Here is a 22,615-nt window from a genome sequence, read left to right as displayed (position 1 = left end):
CTCTGTCTCTCCTCTCTCTCTTCCCCCTCTCTCTCTCTCTCCCCCATTTCTCCCTCCCACCTCACTCTCCCCCTGGCTCTCTTTCCCCTCTCTCTTTCTCCTCTGTCTCTATCTCCTCTTTCTCTTTGCCCCCCCCCATCTCTCTCTTCCCCCTCTCTCCCTCTCTTTCCCATTCTCTCCTACCCTCTCCTCCCTCTCCACCCCCTCATTCTTCCCTCTCACCCCTCTCTCTCTTCCCTCTCTCTTCCCCCCCTCACTCTCCCCCCTCTCTCTCCTACCTATCTCTCCCCCCCTCTCCCTCTTCTCTCTCTCCATTCACGCCCCCTCTGTCTCTCCCATCTGTCTCCTCTCCCACCCCCCTCTCTCTCCCCCCACTGTCTCCCTGTCTCCTTCCCCTCTCTCTCTCTCCACCTCCCTTTGAGAGTCTGTCCCTTCGGCACAGAGACTCTCGCGGCAGCGGCAGCTGCACTTCCGACGGCTCCGCGGCCCGGGACTCTTGCATTGTCCGGAGTGCTCCATGGCCAGAGCTGCAGCGAGCGACACGCTAGCCGCGCAAACACTCGACAGCGCCGCAAACTCAGCAGTCCCGGCCCCCCGCATCTGTTCCCGCTGCTGGTTTTGCTCCCATCCCTCCCGCAGCCCCGGCTCTCCAACACCCGCGGACCATGCAGTTTATCCGAGTTTTGAAATTTTCGTTGATCACAAAATTTCTCACCACTGAGCGTGAGAAATATCTGATCAGCGTGAGGGCGTGAGAGTTTGCTTGAGGGCGTGAGTCTCACGCTCAAAGCGTGAGAGTTGGCAGCCCTGTTTATGCTCTTATTCAAAAAAAATTTTTAGGTAATTACAACTGTCAATAATTTATTAGAATTCATGATCCATTTCTCAGCTCTGTCTTAGAATAAAGGGGAGGTCATTTAAGACTGAGGTGAGAAAAAACTTTTTCACCCAGAGAGTTGTGAATTTATGGAATTCCCTGCCACAGAGGCCTGTGGAGGCCAAATCACTGGATGGATTTAAGAGAGAGTTAGATAGAGCTCTAGGGGCTAGTGGAGTCAAGGGAGAAGGCAGGCACGGGTTATTGAGAGGGGACGATCAGCCATGATCACAATGAATGGCGGTGCTGGCTCGATGGGCAAAATGGCATACTTCTACTCCTATGACATGATTTTTTAAAATAATGCAATCTTAACCAATCACTTTTTCCAATTATCCTAACAGTAGAGGCAACTTTGGCTTAAATACTTCTATTAGAAAATGTCAAAATTGAATACTATACAACAGAATGTCAATATAGGCTTAGGCTGTGAGATACAAACTAGGATAAAATCTGGTTATTAGCAAGTACTAATGTGAAATTGGCAACACACGCTGCACTCCCTCAATAGCAATAATGTCCTTCCTTAAATTAAGGAACCAAAACTGCACACAATACTCCAGGTGTGGCCTCACGAGGGCCTGTACAATTGCAGAAGGACCTCTTTGCTCCTATACTCAACTCCCCGTGTTATGAAAGCCAACATGCCATTCGCTTTCTTCACTGTCTGCTGTACCTGCATGCTTACTTTCATTGACTGATGAACAAGGACACCCAGATCCCATCGTACTTCCCTTTTCCCAACTTGCAATATTGTTTTATTGTATTGATTCCATTACCATTTGCTGCTTGGATTTTAAAGTAAAAGTTTGAAAATGTTATGCATAATATCTGAAATATTTAGAAGTTGAGTGTTAGAAAAACAGTCAAGATATTTCAGTCATGATATGTACTTATTGAAATAAACATTACCTGAGAATTTACTGCTTCTTCTGGGACAAAAACATTGGCCGAATCTGTCCCGGTTAACAGCTTAGGAGGTGTTGAAGTATTTCCACTCACAAGGGTCACATTCATTAATTTAACGGAAACAGCAGAATCGAGTCTGAGGAAAGTCTACAAAGAGAAGACAAAATGCAGAAACTGTATTAGTCACTGACTACCTAAAAAAATGTTTTATTGAAGTGAATCAATTACTGTAGAGCAGCATGTCATCATCTTAAGGCTGGTGCTTTAAATTTTGAGTGCCAATTTATGTAACATTACCAATGAGATGAGATGATTTTTTAGAAAAAAGCTTCAATAAACTAGACCTCCCATCAGATTAAATAATTTCCTTGATTAATTCTCTTATAAAATTCAGCTGCATCCTTTCTTAATCTTCCATATTAAAGGGCATGCAAGCTGCCTGGCTGAGGAAACTATTATTCTGATGAATCTATGCTGCATCTTTTCATGGTTAATCGTCAAACCTGCAGCTTCTTTCAATTAAAAGTTCTAAATGGGCTAGTATTAGCATGGCGTGGGGGGACCACCGTGAAGGGGAGATGGGGGGGGGAGGGGGGGAACAATGGACAATGGGGAAAGAGGGAGAACAATAGGAGGAGCCAGTGTACCTTGTAACATTGTCAGCACCGTAGGTGGCGCTACTTGTATACATTGGGTATACAAGCAAAGAATTTCACTGTGCCTAATCACATGTGACAATAAAGTATTCCATTCCATTAACTCTGTAGAACCAAAGAGGATAAATGCCTAAAATATCCTGATTTTAAATTGTCTGACAACAATCTTAGTGTCTGTAATAAGATAAAATATCTAGGGCATATTATTACAGAACAAATGACAGATGATGAGGATATTTATAGGCAACGACGCATGCTGTATGTACAGGCGAATATCCTCTTGCGTAAATTTGGTGCGTGTGCAGGTGTGGTGAAGATGTCGCTATTTAGAGCATACTGCACACCACTCTACACTGCGCACCTGTGGTCGAATTATTTAAAGACAAGTATGCAGAGACTAAAGGTGGCATATAACGATACCATGAGAACATTGCTAAGGCAACCTAGATGGTGTAGTGCCAGTAATATGTTTGTGGCTGCAGGAGTCAGTACTTTAGAAGCTATCCTAAGACACCACATGTATAAATTCATTTGCAGGATAAATGACTCTAAAAATGTGCTTATTGTGGCCTTGACAAACATAAGGGTTAGCACTACACGCTACGAATCCCAGCTGTGGAGACACTGGTATCGTTGTCTCGTTGTAGGACATTGATCATCTTTTAATCTGGATTTTTAACTTAAGTATTGTGGTTTTTAAAAAATATATAAATTATGACGTTTTTATGTGATATACCATGATTTTATATGTATTTATGATATTTGATATGCAATGCATTTTTAATGTAATGTTGCCCCTTGTCTGGACCTTGAGTCCGAAATAAAGTTTATTATTATTATTATTATTATTATTATTATTATAACTCCATCACTTTTTCCTCTTCAGATCTAATCATCACATAACTTGTCTTTAGCCAACATCATTCCCTCTCTCCCCCCCCCCCCCCCCCCCCCCCCCCCCACCCCCCCCCCCCCCCCCCACCCCCTATCAGTCTGAAGAAGGGTTTTGGCCCGAAACGTCAGCCATTTCCTTCGCTCCATAGATGCTGCTGCACCCGCTGAGTTTCTCCAGCATTTTTGTGTACCCTATCATTCCCTCTATGTAATGTTAAGAAGAAGGTGGATATAATGGATTCGTCAAAGCCCATTAGTCCTGACGACTTTCTAGCCAGTGTTCAAAGAATGTGCCTCAGAACCAGCCAATCTCTTCCAATAAATATTTCCTTTACTGGGATGAATTTGATAAAGTGGAAAAATGTCTTTAATTGGCCCATTGCTTGGTCCATCCAAGTGCAAATCACATTGCATATACTGAGAGGATTTATAAAGAGAGGATTTCTGAATTTATGTCTGCACTAATCTCAGATATGTCCCTGCCATAGATTCTTCCATAGCCTAGTAATTGGAGGCTGAATGTAAATTCTTCTACAATAAAAGGGTTGGAATAAATTGAGTAATAAATATAGCTGCAGTTTGCAGGACGTCTCATTGCTGTCCAATAACAGTCACTTGAAGCACACACATCAAAAGAACATGCAATCAACAGGTTTCACTCACTTTTTCCTACATTTAATAGATTTGTTACTGCTTCTTTCAGGCTTTCTGCCTAAAGGGGATGGCCTGGTTCCTCTTAATGATTTTCCAATAGTGCAACTTTCCAGTATTTAGAAAGGGAACTTGGATGGAAGGATTCCTGGGACTTGCCTTAATCCATGGAAAGCTGCCAGAGCTTGCACTCGCCTGGATTCCAGTTATTCTGGACACTTGCTTCAATAAAACCTTTACATAGATTGCACAGTGCATCACAAATTCAAATGGAGCTGCTGAGCCTGCATATCAAATATGTTGTCATTACACTATTGTACTCACCCGATTTGATATTGGCACTTTGGCGATAGCAAAGTTGGCCCCATCTCTGACCAACACATTTCCCAACAATTCACCTGTTGCAAATCCTTCCCTGTGGAATATGAGCTTGTATTCAACAATCACGTCTTGAAATGTCCCACCATGTCTTGTAATGTTAATCTGATAGTAGCGATTCAAATCACTTTCAACAATTACACTTTGTCTCTCTGGGTAAATTGCAAATAAGCCATATGGGTCGTCATTTGCTGGAACAATAAATCTTGTCCAGTCTTTATCTTCATCCAAATCGGCGCCTCCTTCTACAGATACCAGCCTAATGGTATAAACTTCATCTAATTCGGGAATGTCATCAGCTAACAGCTTAATGTTTATCTCTGCATTCTGTTGCATATCCAGGATAGTGACTGAGCCACTGATCGGTAAAACGTCTCCTGTCATGTCAGAGTCACTCCAGAGCTGCCAGTGCACCTGAATGAGATATAAGATAATTAAGAACAAAATCACAAAGTGTTGTAAAAGTATGTTTAATAGTGCACCGTTCTGACTTTTTTTTCTACATGCAAGTTTAAAATAAATCTTGCCTTGAGAAAACAGTCTGTGCAAATATTCAACGAGTTCATTACATTTGATCATCATCATCAGCTGTTACTCGAAACAAGTATAACTGTCCTCTCGTGGAGGACGCCTGTGCATGACTTTGTTTAACGTGGGGAGACTGGTGCACAGACAGCAACCCCACGGTCCTTGACAGATCTGGGTCAGAATCCAATGGCATGGAATTCAAGACAACCGGGGACCCTTTCCTGCTGCAGCCTTCTTCCGCATTCCCAACTGTTGTGATGCTCCACTAAAGTCAGCCATCATCCTGTTCCACCATTGAAGTCGTGGTTGGATTGCTCTTTGTCAGAGACCTCACTCTCGACCTCACCGCCATGGGTGACCCTACCAGGAGCATAGCTCCAGACGGCATCCCTCTCAGGATCTCAGGACCACACAAGCCTCTCCACCACGACAAGGTGACAATCCATGGAGCAGTAGGTTGGTAGGAATCACAGGAAAACGGAACACATCTTCAAGAATACACAAACATTTATTCTCTGCTATTAAGGTGTGCGTAAAGTGTTAATGCACAATAAAAGCAAGAAAGGGAAATTAATATTTTCAACAACTGACACATCACACCACAGTTTACCAGTTAGAGCAACATTACAAAAAGTGCATTTGTTTAACCTTTGCAGTTATAAAGTTCAAGAACTTTGTAACAACTTTGGAACTTTGCGTAGCACAGTGGTGCAACTGGAGAGTTGCCGACTCATCGCATCAGAGAACCGGGGTCGATCCTGACTACGGGTGCTCTCTGTATGGAGTTTATACATTCTCCCTATGACTGCGTGGGTTTTCTCCGGGTACTCCAGTTTCCTCCCACACTCCAAAGACATACAGGTTTGTAGGTTAATTGACTTTGGTAAAAAATTTAAATGTCACTAGTGTGTAGAATACTACGAGTGTACGGGGTGAGATCTGGTCGGTGAGGACTCGGTGGGCTGTTTCTGCACTGTATCTCTAACGTCTAAAGTCAAAACTTAACAGTGCTTCCATTTAGCTGATCTTGTATAATTTTAAATCCCTTAAAAAACATGTGTGCCATCTTTGACTTTTGTTTTGCTGATTGAGGCAAGGTGTCCATTGTATTTAGAAGAATATAGCAACATTAATTGCTGTACATGCATGCCCAGTTTCAAAATAAGTAGTCAATGTGTCTTATCCATTCATCACACTATTATAACAAAGAGAGGATTAAAAGATGAGCTTTGAATCAAAATACTTGAATTATACACCAACAATGTTAAGTTTCTAGTTGATGCTGTTTTGGGCTGGTCAATAATAAATAAATTAATGATTCCAATTTATATTTTGTTGCAAATATCAGTTGACTAAGATTGAAGAGGAGGGAGCCTGCAAAATTAAATGCCTGAGCATTGCATGTAGACCATCAGTAGGTTATGCATGGAGTTTGGCCATGCATCAACTGATACACGACACCTCCACAATGCCAGTGCCAGCATTGACACACGTTCAGTTCCACCGTCTGCTGCTTATGTGAAACAGAAAATCTGCTGATTTACATGTCTGCAATGGAGAATGGAACAATTGTGAATGGTTTAAAAAGAAGTGAACCTACAAATGGTGAGTGATTTCACATTCTTCTGCTCCACAGTGGACAAGGCAGGCAACAAGGCTTTACACACCAAAGACGTACAGGTTTGTAGGTTAAAGGACCTGTCCCACTTGGGCAACATTTTAGGTGACAGCCTGAAAAGAGGTTGTCGCGTCGTGGTCGGGTCGTGAAGCGTCGTAACATGCGGTGACGCATGTAGTGACGCGCGGTGTCTCCCTGCTGCCCCGGGATTTAGGAATGTTCAAAATCCACGCGCAACATCTGCGTGTCTTATCTTGTCGTGCGCTCTATCGCACAATGACGTAGGGGTGACTCAACGGTGACGAACGGTCATTGCCTATGCTAATTTATTGTGCATCATCGTGCGTCACCATGCGACACTATGCGACAACAATGCGTCATGATGCATCGCAATGTTGCCCCAGATTACGCAAACCTGTCTTGTCTTGCCGTTCCGTGTCGCGGGTGGACGTACATTGATGGCACTTCACTGCTATGATGTCACAGGTGCTGTTCTCTGCTGTCATATGCTGTCGCATGCCGACCTATAGTGACGCACGGTGACACGTGCCTGTCCTATGGCGACACTTGGAAATTGGTGACGCATGGTGATGCATGGTGACGCGGAGTGTCGTACCTTGATGCGGCTGCATCGTACTACTTGACGGTTTTTAGGCGACACAGTGACTGATGCCCGTCGGCTCCCATAAAATCGCAAAGTGGGACAGGCCCTTAATTGGCTTGGTGTAATCGTAAATTGTCCCTAATGTGCATAGGATAGTGTTAATGTGCGGGGAGCGTTGGTTGGTCGGTGGGCCAAAGGGCCTGTTTCCGCGCTGTATCTTTAAACTAAACTAAAATGTTCTACTTTCACATTGTTTCCACCTGTACATTGCAGGAAATACATTTCTACGGCTTTCAAAATAGTTTCTATATTTCATGTAAAATACTCAAGCAAATTAAAAATAATAATGCTGTGTCGTAATATTACCTTTACATCTCCCATTATTCCTTTAGTCCTTGTAACAATGAATGAAACATTTATCAATTCTTCTTGATTTGATGGTTCCAAGTAAGTCTTTACATACAAAGACTCTTCAGTAAACTGGACTATCCCATTGGGATTTCCAAACTTCTGTACCTAAGAGATAATGAAAGCAGAAGAAATTCACAAATGTAGAAACCTCATCAATTTTTATAAAAATCAATGTGATTCAAAACTTCTTATAATGAACAAAGGTCAGGAAAATTGTGCTGGGGTCGAAGATCAGCCACAATCCTGTTTAATTGAGGAGCAACTCAAGGAGATAAATTAGTGTCGTTTAGCAAAAAATACCATCAGTGGCACTCCAGATCTGCCCACTGTCTGTTCGTGCGATTCCGGAGAATGTGGCGGGGGGGGGGGGGGGGGGGGGGCGGGATTCCAATCCAGGTTTATATTGGTTGTCGGAGAGGTGTTTGCTCGGACTACAAGTTGATAAATAAAATTTGTTCTGCGCTTCCGTTCCCATTTTTTTGTTTTAAAGTTGCTGGTCAATTGCATTGCTAGATTGAAGTTAAACGCGACTTCTAACGCCTTCAACATCACGGATCAAAATCAACATCAAGGACTTCCACAACAGGACAAAACAAAAGATATATAGTTTATTTAACATCTTCCCTTGCTTTTTGGTGTGGTTTCATTTTAATCTGATGATGTGAAATATGTTATTTAGGCCCCGATATTGGCCGTGTCTTGCCTGCCGATATCGCGGGGCTTAAATCATAGCAGCGGCCACATTCTAATCTATCACAATCCACTCTCAAGATAATCAAATTCATTATTTTTTTGCACCATCATGTCATAAGAACATCTATATAATCTATATTTTGTGTTATTGTCGATCCATGATCAATATCTTCATACTAAATATCGGACTGAAAACTTCCACAGTACATAGTTTTTAGGTTTTAGTCAGGTTTAGTATTAAAATATTGATCATGGATAGACAATAACACAAAATATGGATAATTTAGATGTTGTTATGACATGATTATGCAAAAAATACTGATTTGGTTATCTTGAGAGTGGATGTTTCTGGATTTTGAACAAATCTCTGTGTAAAACGACTTGCCTGCAGCAGTTTATAAACCAACAGAGTAAAATTTATGGGAATTAAACATTTAATTCCTTCCATTGGCATAGATATTCATGACAAAGTGAGATTTTAAAATCATGTTATATTGTGAATTCTTGTGTAAATGGGATTAAAAGTTATTTGGATACTTTGGCTATTTAAAAATATATAATATTATTTTTAAATATATTTAATATCAATATTATATATTTAAATATTTTAAAATATATTTTTAGCCTTTTCTTAAGAATAGGAGATATTGCGATCTAGTAATTGAATTTAGATGAATTTAATTAATTTGATGACACTGATGAATATGAATTTTTTGTTGGGTATTTACTATTTGTTTAAACGTTAGAATAATATTAAAGTTCTGATCTTGAGAATATCACATTTTTGAATTTTCAAGGCAGTCTGGGTGTTTATTACTATTTCCGTCACAACGGTCAATTTTGTAATTAGCTACAATTAGGTAATTGACTAATTATATGCTTTAATTTCAGGCCATCCAAGTAAGATGTATCATATTTGTTTCAGAATGCTTCAATCTATAATAACTGAAAATTTTATTCAGTTCTCTTAATTTTTAAGAAAGTTGTGGGCTTTTATGTCAATCCTCGATCACAGCTTTTGTGTTAAGTTTTGTGAAAAGCTTAGGGAGCAAGATGCTAATTTCCAAGTATGAAAATGACCATAACTTTCTTAACAGCGCATCGTCCACAGAGCGCAGAGGATCATTGGGACACAGCTACCAGCCTTGGGGGGCATCTACCACACACGGTGCCTCAGGAAGGCCGTCAGCATCCATAAAGACTCCTCACACCCTTGTAACGGACTGTTCGAACTACTTCCCTCTGGCAGACGTTACAAGGCCTTGTACGCCCGAACCTCCAGACTCAGAAACAGCTTCATTCCCAGAGCTATAGCGGCTCTGAACCGGCCCTGCTGAGTGCCCCCCACCCCCCCTGGACTGTCTCCCTCGGATGGCCACGTCACACAGCTTATTTATTTATTTTACTCCTCTTTTACATCGGTTGGAAGCTGCATACTAAATCTCGTTGCACTGACGTGCAATGACAATAAAATATATTATTATTATTATTATTATTATTATTATTATTATTATTATTATTATTATTATTATTATTAATACTGAGGATATGAAAGCGAATTAGGTATCAAATTAAAGTTCTTTTTATGTTTTATCTGATGCGATAAATTACAGGCTTGATTTTTTAAATCTCAAAATTTTCTAGCAAAACCGTTGCTTTCATTTCCTAATATCCCAATAAGAAATATAAATGCTATTTCCAGCACAACCATTCACCATTCCAATTATATTCCTATCTGCCAATAATGAAGTATCATCAGGGTGATGCAAAAAATAATTTTAAATAGATGTATCTATCTCTAAGAAAATATCTGCGATACATTTTAGAGCAGATGATATAACAGGGGCACACAGAAACCACACTGTGCTCTAATGCTGTGACATTTGCAAATCAAAGCACGGCAGGACATGGCTTCAATTGCCCATTTTGCTGAATTCAACAATATTTCCGTGTTGAAAATCTAGTATTTTTTTCTTCCCACAAAATAAAGTGAAAGGGCTGCAGGAAGTTGCAACCTGACAAGTTTACACATTCCTTGCAAATCGTTCTTGATTGTACCAGCTGTTCATTCACTCCTGTCATACCAGGCATCCTGGCTGGTCAGAACGGGAAGAATCAGGGTTCAGAATAAGCATCAGAAAAAAGCATAGAAAATAGGTGCAGGAGTAGGCCATTCAGCCCTTCGAGCCAGCACCCCCATTCAATATGACCATGGCTGATCAGTACCCCGTTCCTACTTTCTCCCCATATCCTTTGATTCTGTTAGCCCTAAGAGCTATATCTAACTTTCTCTTGAAAACATCCAGTGAATTGGCCTCCACTGCCTTCTGTGGCAGAGAATTCCACAGATTCACAGCTCTCCGGGTGAAAAAGTTTTTCCTCATCTCAGTCCGAAATGGCCTACCCCATATTCTTAAACTGTGATCCCTGGTTCTGGACGACCCCAACATCGGGAAAAATGTTCCTGCATCTAGCCCGTCCAATCCCTTAAGAATTTTATGTTTCTATAAGAACCCTCTCATCCTTCTAAATTCCAGTGAATATAAGCCCAGTCGATCCATTCTTTCATAAGCGTCAGACGAAAGGTCCCAACCTATTCATGTTCTCCAGGGATGCTGCCAGTCCCACTGAATTACTCCAACACTTTGTGTCTTTTGTCCCCCCCAGAATAAGCAAATTAATTTTTGAAAAAAGATGGGTAACAATTGGACAGTTACATGGATAGGGCAGGTTTAGAGGGATATGGGCCAAGCCCCGGCAGATGGAACTTGTGTAGATGGGACATGCTGGTTGGAGTGGATATGTTGTGCCGAAGGGCCTGTTTCCACACTGTATGATTCTATGACTAAACAGAAAATATTCAAAAAACATTGCTTTGGATGCTGCAGTGATACAGTTAGAAGATCTGCTGCAACACAGTACCAGTGAGCAGAGTTGAATCCTTTAGTATTGGACAAGTGGACTTTGCTCATTCGCCCTGTGGTCTCATGGGCTTTGGTTGGATGCTCCAGTTTCCTCCCTCATGCCAATGATGATTGATAGGTTAACTAATCACCATTAATTGTCATTGGTGTATAGGTGAACATAGTCTTAGGAGAGTTGGTGCAACTGTGGGCAATGTAGGATAAGTGTAAATATTGCCTGATGGTTGATATAGACTTAGTGGGCCATGCTGTATAGCTCTAAGGTTTTACATTCAGGATAATAATGATAGTATTGAGTCAATGTTCATTGAAACATATGTAGTAAAGATAAAGCAAATCTCACAGCTGAATATTGATGAGTTGCTGTCTGCATTTGCTGACATTTTATCCTTGTGCTAAATAGAAGGTGACAGGGCATGCAGTCACCATGTACACTTATGCCCCTGTCCCACTTAGGAAACCTGAACGGAAACCTCTGGAGACTTTGCGCCCCACCCAAGGTTTCCGTGCGGTTCCCGGAGGTTTTCGTCAGTCTCCCTACCTGCTTCCACTCCCTGCAACCTCCGGCAACCACCTGCAACCTCTGGGAACCGCACGGAAACCTTGGGTGGGGCGCAAAGTCTCCAGAGGTTTCCGTTCAGGTTTCCTAAGTGGGACAGGGGCATTAACTCACACTAAATCAGAACAAAATAATAACCCAGGAGCAAATGCTTGATTGTTTACAGGAAGAATAGTATGCTTCTTCCATCCCCTTCAAGTGTGTTTATCAAGACATTGTTCAGAGATTGGATTTGATCCTTATGTGGTAAAGAGATGGTTCATTTTGCATCAATGGCCAATAAATGTACCCCCAAAAGTTGCAAAAATGTAAGCTCCGAGTCAGAGTGCCACCTTTAAACACATGTACAGTTCTTAAAGATAATTGCCTGCAAAGATTGCAGCTGCCATGCCCTTGCTGTTAGGAGTCATAAGCAGCAAGGCACTATTAAACCATGAAACCTACTGTGTAGCAGCATTAAGGGTGAAGCCGTGAAGAAACGGTGCTGGGGGATGAAAACGCCTGCCTTCAAGCTGCGTGACCACCCAGCCCAATCAACATACACTTCCCCATACACTCCTGTGAGTTGTCCCATTCCACTGTGAGCTCGGGGTCATTATTTAGGCACAAATCGTATGATATCTGCAGCGTGCCCGACTTAGTAAAGGGCCTGTCCCACTTGCATTTTTATCGGCAATTGCCGGCGTCTTTTTCGGTGACCTGATACATCAGTCAATGATGCCGACAGTCTATGAAAAAAATTGCCAAGTGGGACAGGCCCTTAAGTCTGCAATAATCAGCGTGAGAACCAGCAATAATGTAACCAGGCAAGCAGATGCAGACAGCAACACATCATCATTCAGCCATGAGATGTGCTCTCACTTTACTAGCAGTCGTCAATGGACATCATAGGTTGCACAGTACAGCTTCAATTAAGGTAAATAGTATCAGATTCCACTTCCCAATGAGCGAGGGTGAGGTGTCCACTGGAAATAATTACAATCATGTTAAAATTTACATAACGGCTTCATGCTCAATTTCCAAGGCAGAATTGGAAATGAAATGGTTCATTTTCCAAGCTGCTAAACTGCAGTCAATGATTTACAAAGTAATAACATACAACTTTCATTTTTGTACACATTTAAGCATATTTTGTACATATTTAAGCATATTTTCTGGAATTCAAAAATGCAACCAAATAAAACAGCCATAGGTTTGGAGGGATATGGGTCAAATGCAGGCAGTTGGGACTAGTGTAGCTGGGACATGTTGTGGGCTAGTTGGGCCTGTTTCCACACTGTATGACTCTATGGCACTAATGTCAGCTCAAAAGAGTTACCAACAACATTTTATAGTTCAAAAAGTATTATATTTACATAGTTACTTACAGTCAAAAACACTTTCCCATCTGCACGATCAATTTCAGCTTCTCCAATATCCAGGCCAAGTTGGATGATAAAAGTCTCCTGAATTTCAAGTTCTCCATGTGGCAAGATGTTCAGCTCAATGATTCTGTTACCAACCTCCCCGTCTTTAAAGTAGAAAGTTCCATTCACAGGCTCACCTATGTCTGCATTGGATGATGGCAAGATTGTTTCTGAGTTTGGACCCAAAATGTTCCATTTTATCTAGGGAGAGGAAAAAAAATCTATGGTTATAGGATTACAGAAGAGAGCAGGCAGTGAACATGTTTCCAGAAAATTCATCTGAAGCTCCAATTTCTGATGAGTTTGCCATCGAGCATTTTGACAGTTTTGAATTTACAGTTTGTGCTGCATAATATTCCAGCCACCATTTAAATGGTCAAAATAAACTGCACGATGCCAAATTTAAAAAAAAGAAATTCTCATTTATGGATGAGACACTTTGCCAGTAGCACAAATGAGTAAAATTAACCTTGTACATAGAAGCACCTTTGACATCAGGAGTCAGGAAATGCAATTCATATTAAATATATATGCAGAGAGCTCCAATCATTTAATTAAAATATTGTGGATTAGATCTATTTCCTTTGGCTTTGCACCTAAAACTGCCACATTTGTGCTGATTTAATTACATAGAAATGTCCCAAGCCTTCACTGAGGTGACCTCACTCTTCACATATCTGCATCATTTTGCTACATTTGGTCACATCCGAAGTCAGAAATAGTAAACCATTTGGTCTCTTCAAGGTTATTCCACCTCTAACAACTGGTCAATGTCTCAACGTTGCTTCATTTTGAATGTTCTCAATTGATCTTGGCCCACAGATATTTGAGGAACGGAGTTCCAGATTTCCATTAACCTTCTAAGAAATGTTTCCCAAATAGCTTATCTCTGACATTAAGATTACACGCACTTATCCTGAACATACTTGCTCTCTTGGTTGTGGAGTCGGTTGCGGAGAAAATTAGTGCTCTCTATCAAGCCTGTCAATTCCTTTAATTGTCTTGAACACATTAATACAATTGCTCCTTAATCTTCTTTTCTCAGTCGAAATGCCCCTGGTCCATTCCACAGCTCCCTAATCTCATTACTTTAATTTCCTCAGTTCCTCGGTACTATCCATAGCAATAGCTTCTATCACTCAAAGCTATTTTTACATAGAATCATAGGAACATAGAAAATAGGTGCAGGAGTAGGCCATTCGGCCCTTCAAGCCTGCACCACCATTCAATATGATCATGGCTGATCATCCAACTCAGTATCCTGTACCTGCCTTCTCTCCATAACCCCTGATCCCTTTAACCACAAGGGTCACATCCAACTCCCTCTTAAATATAGCCAATGAACTGGCCTCAACTACATTCTGTGGCAGAGAATTCCAGAGACTCACCACTCTCTGTGTAAAAAATATTTTTCTCATCTCAGTCCTAAAAGACTTCCCCTTTATCCTTAAACTGTGACCCCCCTTGTTCTGGACTTCCCCAACATTGGGAACAATCTTCCTGCATCCAGCCTGTCCAACCTCTTAAGAATTTTGTAAGTTTCTATGAGATCCCCCCTCAATCTTCTAAATTCTAGCGAGTACAAGCCGAGTTTATCCAGTCTTTCTTCATATGAAAGTCCTGACACCCCAGGAATCAGTCTGGTGAACCTTCGCTGTACTCCCTCTATGGCAAGAGGCTGGTTAATTAGTACTGTACAGACAGCGCACGTCCCAGCAAGCTCTTTGTATTGGTTCAATAATGCTACCATTTAAAACATGCCTATACACCGGTACCTCATTTAGCAGTTGCATTCTTAGAAAATAATGGAGCAGTAGAACCAGCACTAATAACAATCAGTCCAGCTTTGGATAGGAAGTTGCACTAACCATTGCACAGCTGTGAATCTTGGCTCTGCCAGGAACTTAGTTGAGGGCAAAGCCCTTTGCTGGTGTTCCAACTTGTATGGAATGGCTAAAATGACCCCATCACCAGTGGAGTGAACTATCGGGGCAATGAGCAAATATTGCCCACGGAGGCTGATGTTGAGAGGCAAGAGCAAGCTATGTGACAAAAAGATCACTGCTTTGTTGCCAGCTGATGGTAAGTGTTTGCACTAAGTTCTAGTCAGAACATGTAGCCTGAGCAGATGCCTTTTGTTTGTTAAAGTATAAGGGCCATGTACTTGTTAGGACTCCACAACCAAGAGAGCAACGTGGAACCAACTCCTGGCGTAATGGAGTCATGCAAAATAAAGACAGGTTATTTGGGCCTTCATGCATATGCTGAGCACAATTACCTGTCCAAATTAATACAATCTACTAGCACTTGGTCCATAGCCTATTATCCCTTGGTGATTCTAGTCCTCATCCAAATGCTGCTTAAAGATTGTGAGATCACCTTTCTCAGGCAGAGCATTCCCAATGCGCCGTGGTTAGCACTTTATCCGGCTGCACACAGCATGGATTGGGAATGTCTCCAACCAAGACCGCAAGAAATTGCAGCGAATTGTAGATGCATCCCAGACCAACCTCCCTTCCATTGATTCCATTTATACCTCACACTATCTTGGCAAGGCCACCAGCACAATGAAGGCTGAGTCACACCCCGGCCACTCCCCCTTCTCCCCTCTCCCCTCTCGAAAAAGGAAGAGAAGTATGAAAACGCACACCTCCAGATTCAGGGGCAGTTGTTATCAGGCAACTGAACCATCCTACCACAACTAGAGAGCAATCCACTATCTACAATCTATTATCTACTCAGTGGAGACTCTCGGACTATCTTTGATCAGACTTTACTTGCTTTATCTTGCACTAAACATTATTCACATTATTCCCTTTATCATGTATCTGTACACTGTGAATGGCTCAGTTGTAATCATGTATTGTCTTACTGCTGACTGGTTAGCATGCAACAAAAGCTTTTCACTGTACCTCGATACACGTGGCAATAAACTAAACCCAACTCAGATTGCAACGGCCATCTGGGTGAAAGATTTCTCCCAAAGATCCTTCAAACCTCTTACTCCTCACATCAAACCTATGCCCTCTGTTCTAGATATCTCCACCACATGGAAACTATTCTTACAATGATCTCATCATTCTGTGCACTTCAATCAGTTCTTCCCTCAGTGTCTTGTGCTCCAAGCCATTCTGTTCAAAACAAAGCCAGCCTATCCAGTAACTTCTCGTCAATTAAACTCTTCTGCAAGCTTTTCTATGCAACCAATTCTGTAGGAGTCATTAAGCTTAAGTATATTATTATTGATATTATTATCATGTTTGATATTTTTAGTTTCAGCTATCTGCCTGTACTTTTGTAGGTGGGATTTGATAGGTAGTAGGGGTCTTTTGTTAGAGGAGTCTCGCGCAGACTCGCAGATTAGAAGGTTTAGTTTGTGTCAGAATATGAGGGGAGATAGATTTCTACCATGATCACGACACACACGTTATGAGATGACATACCTTAAGGGGTTGGACAGGCTAGATGCAGGAAGATTGTTCCCGATGTTGGGGGAGTCCAGGACAAGGGGTCACAGTTTAAGGATAAAGGGGAAATCCTTTAGGACCGAGATGAGAAAAAAAATTTTCACACAGAGAGTGGTGAATCTCTGGAACTCTCTGCCACAGAAGGTAGTTGAGGCCAGTTCATTGGCTATATTTAAGAGGGAGTTAGATGTGGCCCTTGTGGCTAAGGGGATCAGAGGGTATGGAGAGAAGGCAGGTACGGGATACTGAGTTGGATGATCAGCCATGATCATATTGAATGGCGGTGCAGGCTCGAAGGGCCGAATGGCCTACTCCTGCACCTATTTTCTATGTTTCTATAAGAAGCTTTTATGTTATTTAAATGACGTGAATGGAACAGTGATTAAGAAGAGGAAAGTTATGAGTCAATTCTTTGTTTTATATTACTTCAATAAACGACTAATTAATCAAGAAACGACGTCTGGAAGATTAATCTGTGCTGTCTTATGTGTGTCGTGAGTGTGTCGTGAGTGTGTTAGGCTATACCTTCAAATCATCGCCGATAATTAATGGCTATCGAAATTGGGTTTTGAGAAGGTTGTACAAATTGCCATTATAAATTATTTCACATCTAGTGTTGTCAAAAACTGCACACAACATTCCAACAATGGCTTAACCAGTTTGATAACGTTATACCAAGGGCTCTGTCTTCTTATGTTCGATTAATGAAGGCCATTAATCTGTAGACTTTCTACACCAATTTAATTTTGCTCCCCTCGTCAGAACCTTTATACACCATTTCCTTTATTCCTCAATTGTCCCTGGGCCCTATCATTCACTGTATATGAAACTGCCCTCATTAAACTCTTAAAATGTATCACCTCACACTGAACAGAATTAATCTCCATCTGTCATTGTCCTGTCCAATTTACAGGCTGATCAATATCATTCTTAGCCTAAGGCAAGTCTTCCCACTACCAACTGGAACACCAATGCTAAATATGTTAGCACTCCAGTCTGAAGAAGGTCCAAACCCAAAACATCGCCTGTCCACGTTCTCCAGGGATGCTGCCTGACCCATTGAGTTACTCCAGCATTTTGTCTCTTTCCTAATTAGGTTACTACTGGGTTTAAAGAGTACAGCATTTCTGACAAGTTCTTGTTCTTGTTCTTTGTTCTTATTCACCCATCCACATCAAAGTTTGTTGCTTTCCTATTATCTGTGCCGATTTACAATTGGACAATTATTCATTAACATTATGGTGAGAGAGGTCTAAAATGAAACACATTGCCTGTTGAATGCCATTGTGGATCTGGAATAAAATAGAATCTGCAGGTTTTAATAGTTGTTTAAATAACTACCAATACTTATTTTGAGTAAGCAAAACAAATATCCCAAAGAACCATTTGATTGCATTAGTTAGTACTTATTGGTTTGTTTTTAATAAAATACTCAGGGGTGGAAGATTGCAACCTTCACGTGGTCCGCCCTGTTTCGACTAATGCAATCAACTCGACGTGCACAAACGGAAGATCGAATAGAACAAGTTGTCCAACAACTTTAGGCTGTGCACGCCACACAAAAGAAGAAGAATAAAATATTCTGAGCTGAACTGAACATTGAATTTTTTAATATACATTTATTTAATAATAAATAATTCAAAAGGATTTTAGGTTTTATTATTTTGTACTTTTGTTGCAAGTGTCAGGCTTTAATAAATGGTACACACATAATGCCAAGTAGAAAACTAATGAGAAAGCTGGTGAGTTATAAAGTGGGATGGATAGGTGTATTAACAGTCCTGGGTTTAAGACTGCCTAGAATAAATAATGACTTCTTCTGGCCACCTTTCAACATGCATCCATGACCACAGGTTCAATGAACAGCAAAATAACATTACATTGAGTTCTCGTATGTTCCTTGAGCATTAGATGTTTCCTGAGTGATGATGTGCGATTAAATGAGCAGCATAAAAAGTTCAATTAAAAAAAAAAAAAATCACAACCAAAGTCAAATAATATAACAAGAAAACAAGCTAATCTGGTCAGTGATAAATTATTTGAATCGACTAATAAAAGATTGGATTTCAAAATATTTTTTCAGACACATATCTTTATCTTTGTTTCTCGGATTTTTGTTTCTTTTGCTTCACATGGATACTTTTATTTAAGTTGTTTTCTTGTTTTGTAATATGTATAAATTTGAAAATGCTTCTGACACTTTTTCAGTCAGATCTTCCTTCAGTTAGGTCCTTAATTCAGTATTCTTCAAGTACTTTGGTTGAAAATATTATATGTATGTTCAGTGGCAGAAATCTGTGTCCACTTAATCTTTTCTTTAGAGGTAATTTTGCCACCACCAATTCCAACCATGAGCTTTACGATATACACCAAGACAAACTGAGTTAAGAAACATTACAACCCCCAAAATATAATATTCTAACGTTACAACATTTCTTCAGCATTGCACTGATGTGTTGACCTTTGATTTTAATCTCATTCCTGGCACGACTGTGACAACTAGTTCCATGGGCATAGTAGAGAATAAGGGTCACGCCTTTTAGTACTAAAATGAGGAGACATTTCTTCATTCAGAAGGTGATAAACCTTTGGAATTCTCCACTAGAGATGGCAATGCAAGTTAATAATAATAATAATAATAATGCATTTTATTTGCTGGCGCCTTTCTGGACACCCAAGGACACCTTACAGGACATAAAATCACAATACATTTATCAATATTAAAAACAATTTGATTAAAAAAAAAAAAAAAAAAAAAAAAAATACACAAAACATTTTAAGTCATTAAAATCAGGGTGAACATGGTGGAAGTTATGTCGGGTATGCTAATCTAAACAGGTGTGTTTTGAGTTGTGATTTGAATTGATCGATAGTGTCCAGGTGACGGATGGGAGGTGGGAGAGTGTTCCAGAGACGTGGGGCAGAGCAGCTGAAGGCTGTGGCACCCATGGTGCTGAGTCTAAATGTGGGGACAGTTAAAATTGCAGCTGAGGAGGAACGAAGTGACCGGGAAGGAGTGTATGGTAGCAGCAGGTCAGAGAGGTATTGGGGAGCAAGGTGGTGTAGGGCTTTGAAGGTCAGCAGTAAAATCTTGTAGTTAATCCGGTGGTGCACAGGGAGCCAGTGGAGCTGAGTGAGGATGGGTGTGATGTGGTCCGATGATCTGGTGCGGGTGATGATCCGGGCTGCAGAGTTCTGAATGCATTGGAAATTGTTACAGCAGCTCAAAGAGAAAATGTATCTACTTTTTCTTCCATTTCTTATGTCTTTATACAAGCTGCGAGTTCCTAATGCTAACATCAGAGTGCTGGTGCTGAAGTAAATTAAGGAGGGGAAGAAGAAGGAGGTGTTTGTAGACGTTACCCAAAATTGGAGAGTTAAATGTTCCTCTCACTGCTACCGCAAGCAAAATACGAGGTGCTGTTCATCCAATTGACCTCTCTGTGCCAATGTAGGAGGCCCAGGATAGTAAGGTCAGTGAGGGAATGGAAAGAGTTAAAGTGGTCAGCAACCAGGAGATCCAGTAGGCCTTGGATGACCGAGCAAGTGTTCAGCGAGACAAAAAACTGGAGTAACTCAGAACATTTTATTCCTTTTTGCCTGTGTTTGGCCCATATCCCTCCAAACTTTTTTAGATCGAGGTACCTGTCTAAATGTTCTTTAAACATTGTAATTGTACCTGCCTCGACTGCTTCCTCTGTTAGCTAGTTGCACATTCCCACTATCCTCTAGATGCTCGTCCCTTTTAAATCTTTTTTTTTTTTAATGGTTTACCATAAAGTTTTTAATTCCTTTTGCATTAAGACATTTTCTATCTCTTTACTGAATATATTTCTTCCATAACAAACAATTCTGAATAATAAAAATCCCCGTGATCTCGGTTTTAAATGATATATCCCATATCCTGAGGCTTTGACCCCTGGTACTCGACACAGGAGCCCTGGGAAGCATCCTCCCTCTGTCCAAGCATGAGAAAGGCTATAGCGGAAACCTTAGAGAACCATAAGATAATTTTGCAGATTTTAAATGGTTTTGTGGAAGGAGAATCAAGTTTGACAAACTTGCAAGAGTTCAGAAGTAGATGTAGAGTTGTAAGATGTAGCAAAACATGAGGATAAAATGGGTGGATAAAACAAGTGGATTATGGATTTTGAAAGCCTATTGATACTGCATCACAGATTTTGTTACTGCACAAGTAAAATATTGCATGGAATTTTCATGTATTCTTTCTTTAATACAGGATCTGGAAATTAATGTTAAGGCCAGAAATTGTTGCCAATTCCTCTCTGCCCGACAGAGGCTGCATATGCTACATTGTAATTGTCCACTGAAAGACTGACCAAAATGCTGATTGGTTGGGAGTTTCATCATATAGACCCTGGCTGTGATGGATTATGTTTTACAAATCTCTATTTGGAGAGGAAACTGCTGCCCTTGTCCTTTTTGGAGATACAGATTGCAAGGCTGAAATGTACTGTCTGAGTAGCCGAATTAGGCACCTACCACTGAACACTGCAACTCTCATCAGGAAGGCTGGCTCTGTCCTGGGGGCGGAGTTGGATTCATGGGAGGTGGTCTTGGAGGGGAGATGCTCCTCAAACTGCAGAGCCTCCTGCACGATACTGGTCACCCCCTCCATGACACACTTGTCAACCTGAGGAGTACCTTCAGGTGTTGGGCCTGCTGCATCGACATCGCGGAGCTGTGGTTCGTGGAGCTCCCAACGCGGGCGGCGCTGGCCAACATCGCGGAGTCCTGCGACCCTTTGTCGGGGGTCGCCAGCGTGAATCTCTGCCCAGCTCGGCCTGTGGACTTCGTGAGCCGCGGACTTCGGTGGGAGGTGGCCGATTTAGAGGTCCGGGCCGCTGAAGATGTTCTCCCATTCGACGTCGGGGTCCATCATTCCCGGCGAGAGGGCCTGAACATCGGGCCACCCGCAGCGGCGATTACTGGGTGCTCGGGAGCCCCCGACCATGGGCGAGCATCTGGGAAGATCAGCGAGGAGGTGGACTGGACTTTAGTTCCTTCCCTCACAGTGGGGAACTTTGGTGCCGCTGCGGGGATGTTGTGTCGTGGACTTCTGTGTTTTGTGCTTTTTTTTTAATTTTGTACGACAGTAAGATAGCCATACAAATGAATTTATATTCTCAAAGGGTCCTTTGGAATTGTCTAGTTTAGAAAGCAATGGATTGTTGAATATTGAATTATGCCTGGAGATTGGCAGGCATTTGAACTACCAAGGAAATCGAGGGATCTGGGGAGAGAGTGGGAAAAGGAACAAGTTTGAATTCGCCATGTTCTTGTTGAATGGCGTGGCAAACTCAATGACGCAAATGGTAAACTCCCATTTGTGTTGCTTAATTTCCTTCCAAATGACTATCCAACTGATCTGCCTTCTGAAGGGAGCGGTGATTCATGTTGTCTTCTCATTATAGCTGAACAAACATACTCTACAAATTATAAACAACTTCAAGGTTTATGCTTAAGTGGGTGTGGATTATTTATTCTTGGGATGCTGCAAACACTAATAATGCCTTAGTTAATAACTATCCCATTGTCTTAAGCACTTTGAATTCAATAAGATAGCCTTGAATCAAAAAGACACCAGTTTATGTTCAGCATACATTTTAATTGCCTATATACAATCGCAATCCTGTTTTTGGACACACAATTTTCAAAATTATTCAACAGCTATGTAGAAATTTCCAGTCTGCTCTCATTAACGTGCCCCCTTGGGCAAGAGTGACCATAATATGGTTGAGTTCTTCATTAGGATGGAGAGTGACATTGTTAATTCAGAAACAATGGTTCTGAACTTAAAGAAAGGTAACTTTGAGGGTATGAGACGTGAATTGGCCAAGATTGACTGGCAATTAATTCTAAAAGGGTTGACGGTGGATATGCAATGGAAGACATTTAAAGACTGCATGGATGAACTACAAAAATTGTTCATCCCAGTTTGGCAAAAGAATAAATCAGGGAAGGTAGTGCATCCGTGGATAACAAGGGAAATCAGGGATAGTATCAAAGCGAAGGATGA

The 22,615-nt window shown here is 41.2% G+C and overlaps 1 protein-coding gene across 1 annotated transcript in view; it reads right to left on the bottom strand.

Annotated features, from left to right (window-relative positions):
- Positions 1–22,615, bottom strand: part of adgrv1 (adhesion G protein-coupled receptor V1) — a 486,575-nt gene that overhangs the window by 230,881 nt on the left and 233,079 nt on the right. The window contains exons 68-71 of the mRNA XM_033017268.1: positions 13,070–13,309; positions 7,482–7,631; positions 4,312–4,779; positions 1,790–1,933 (exon numbers count right to left, since the gene is read on the bottom strand). Coding sequence (XP_032873159.1) covers positions 1,790–1,933; positions 4,312–4,779; positions 7,482–7,631; positions 13,070–13,309 — 1,002 coding nt within the window. The remainder of the gene's footprint in view (positions 1–1,789; positions 1,934–4,311; positions 4,780–7,481; positions 7,632–13,069; positions 13,310–22,615) is intronic.

This window comes from Amblyraja radiata, chromosome 3, assembly GCF_010909765.2.
Source record: "Amblyraja radiata isolate CabotCenter1 chromosome 3, sAmbRad1.1.pri, whole genome shotgun sequence".
NCBI classification, from domain to species: Eukaryota; Metazoa; Chordata; class Chondrichthyes; order Rajiformes; family Rajidae; genus Amblyraja; species Amblyraja radiata.
This window is presented reverse-complemented; position numbering and strand designations above follow the sequence as displayed.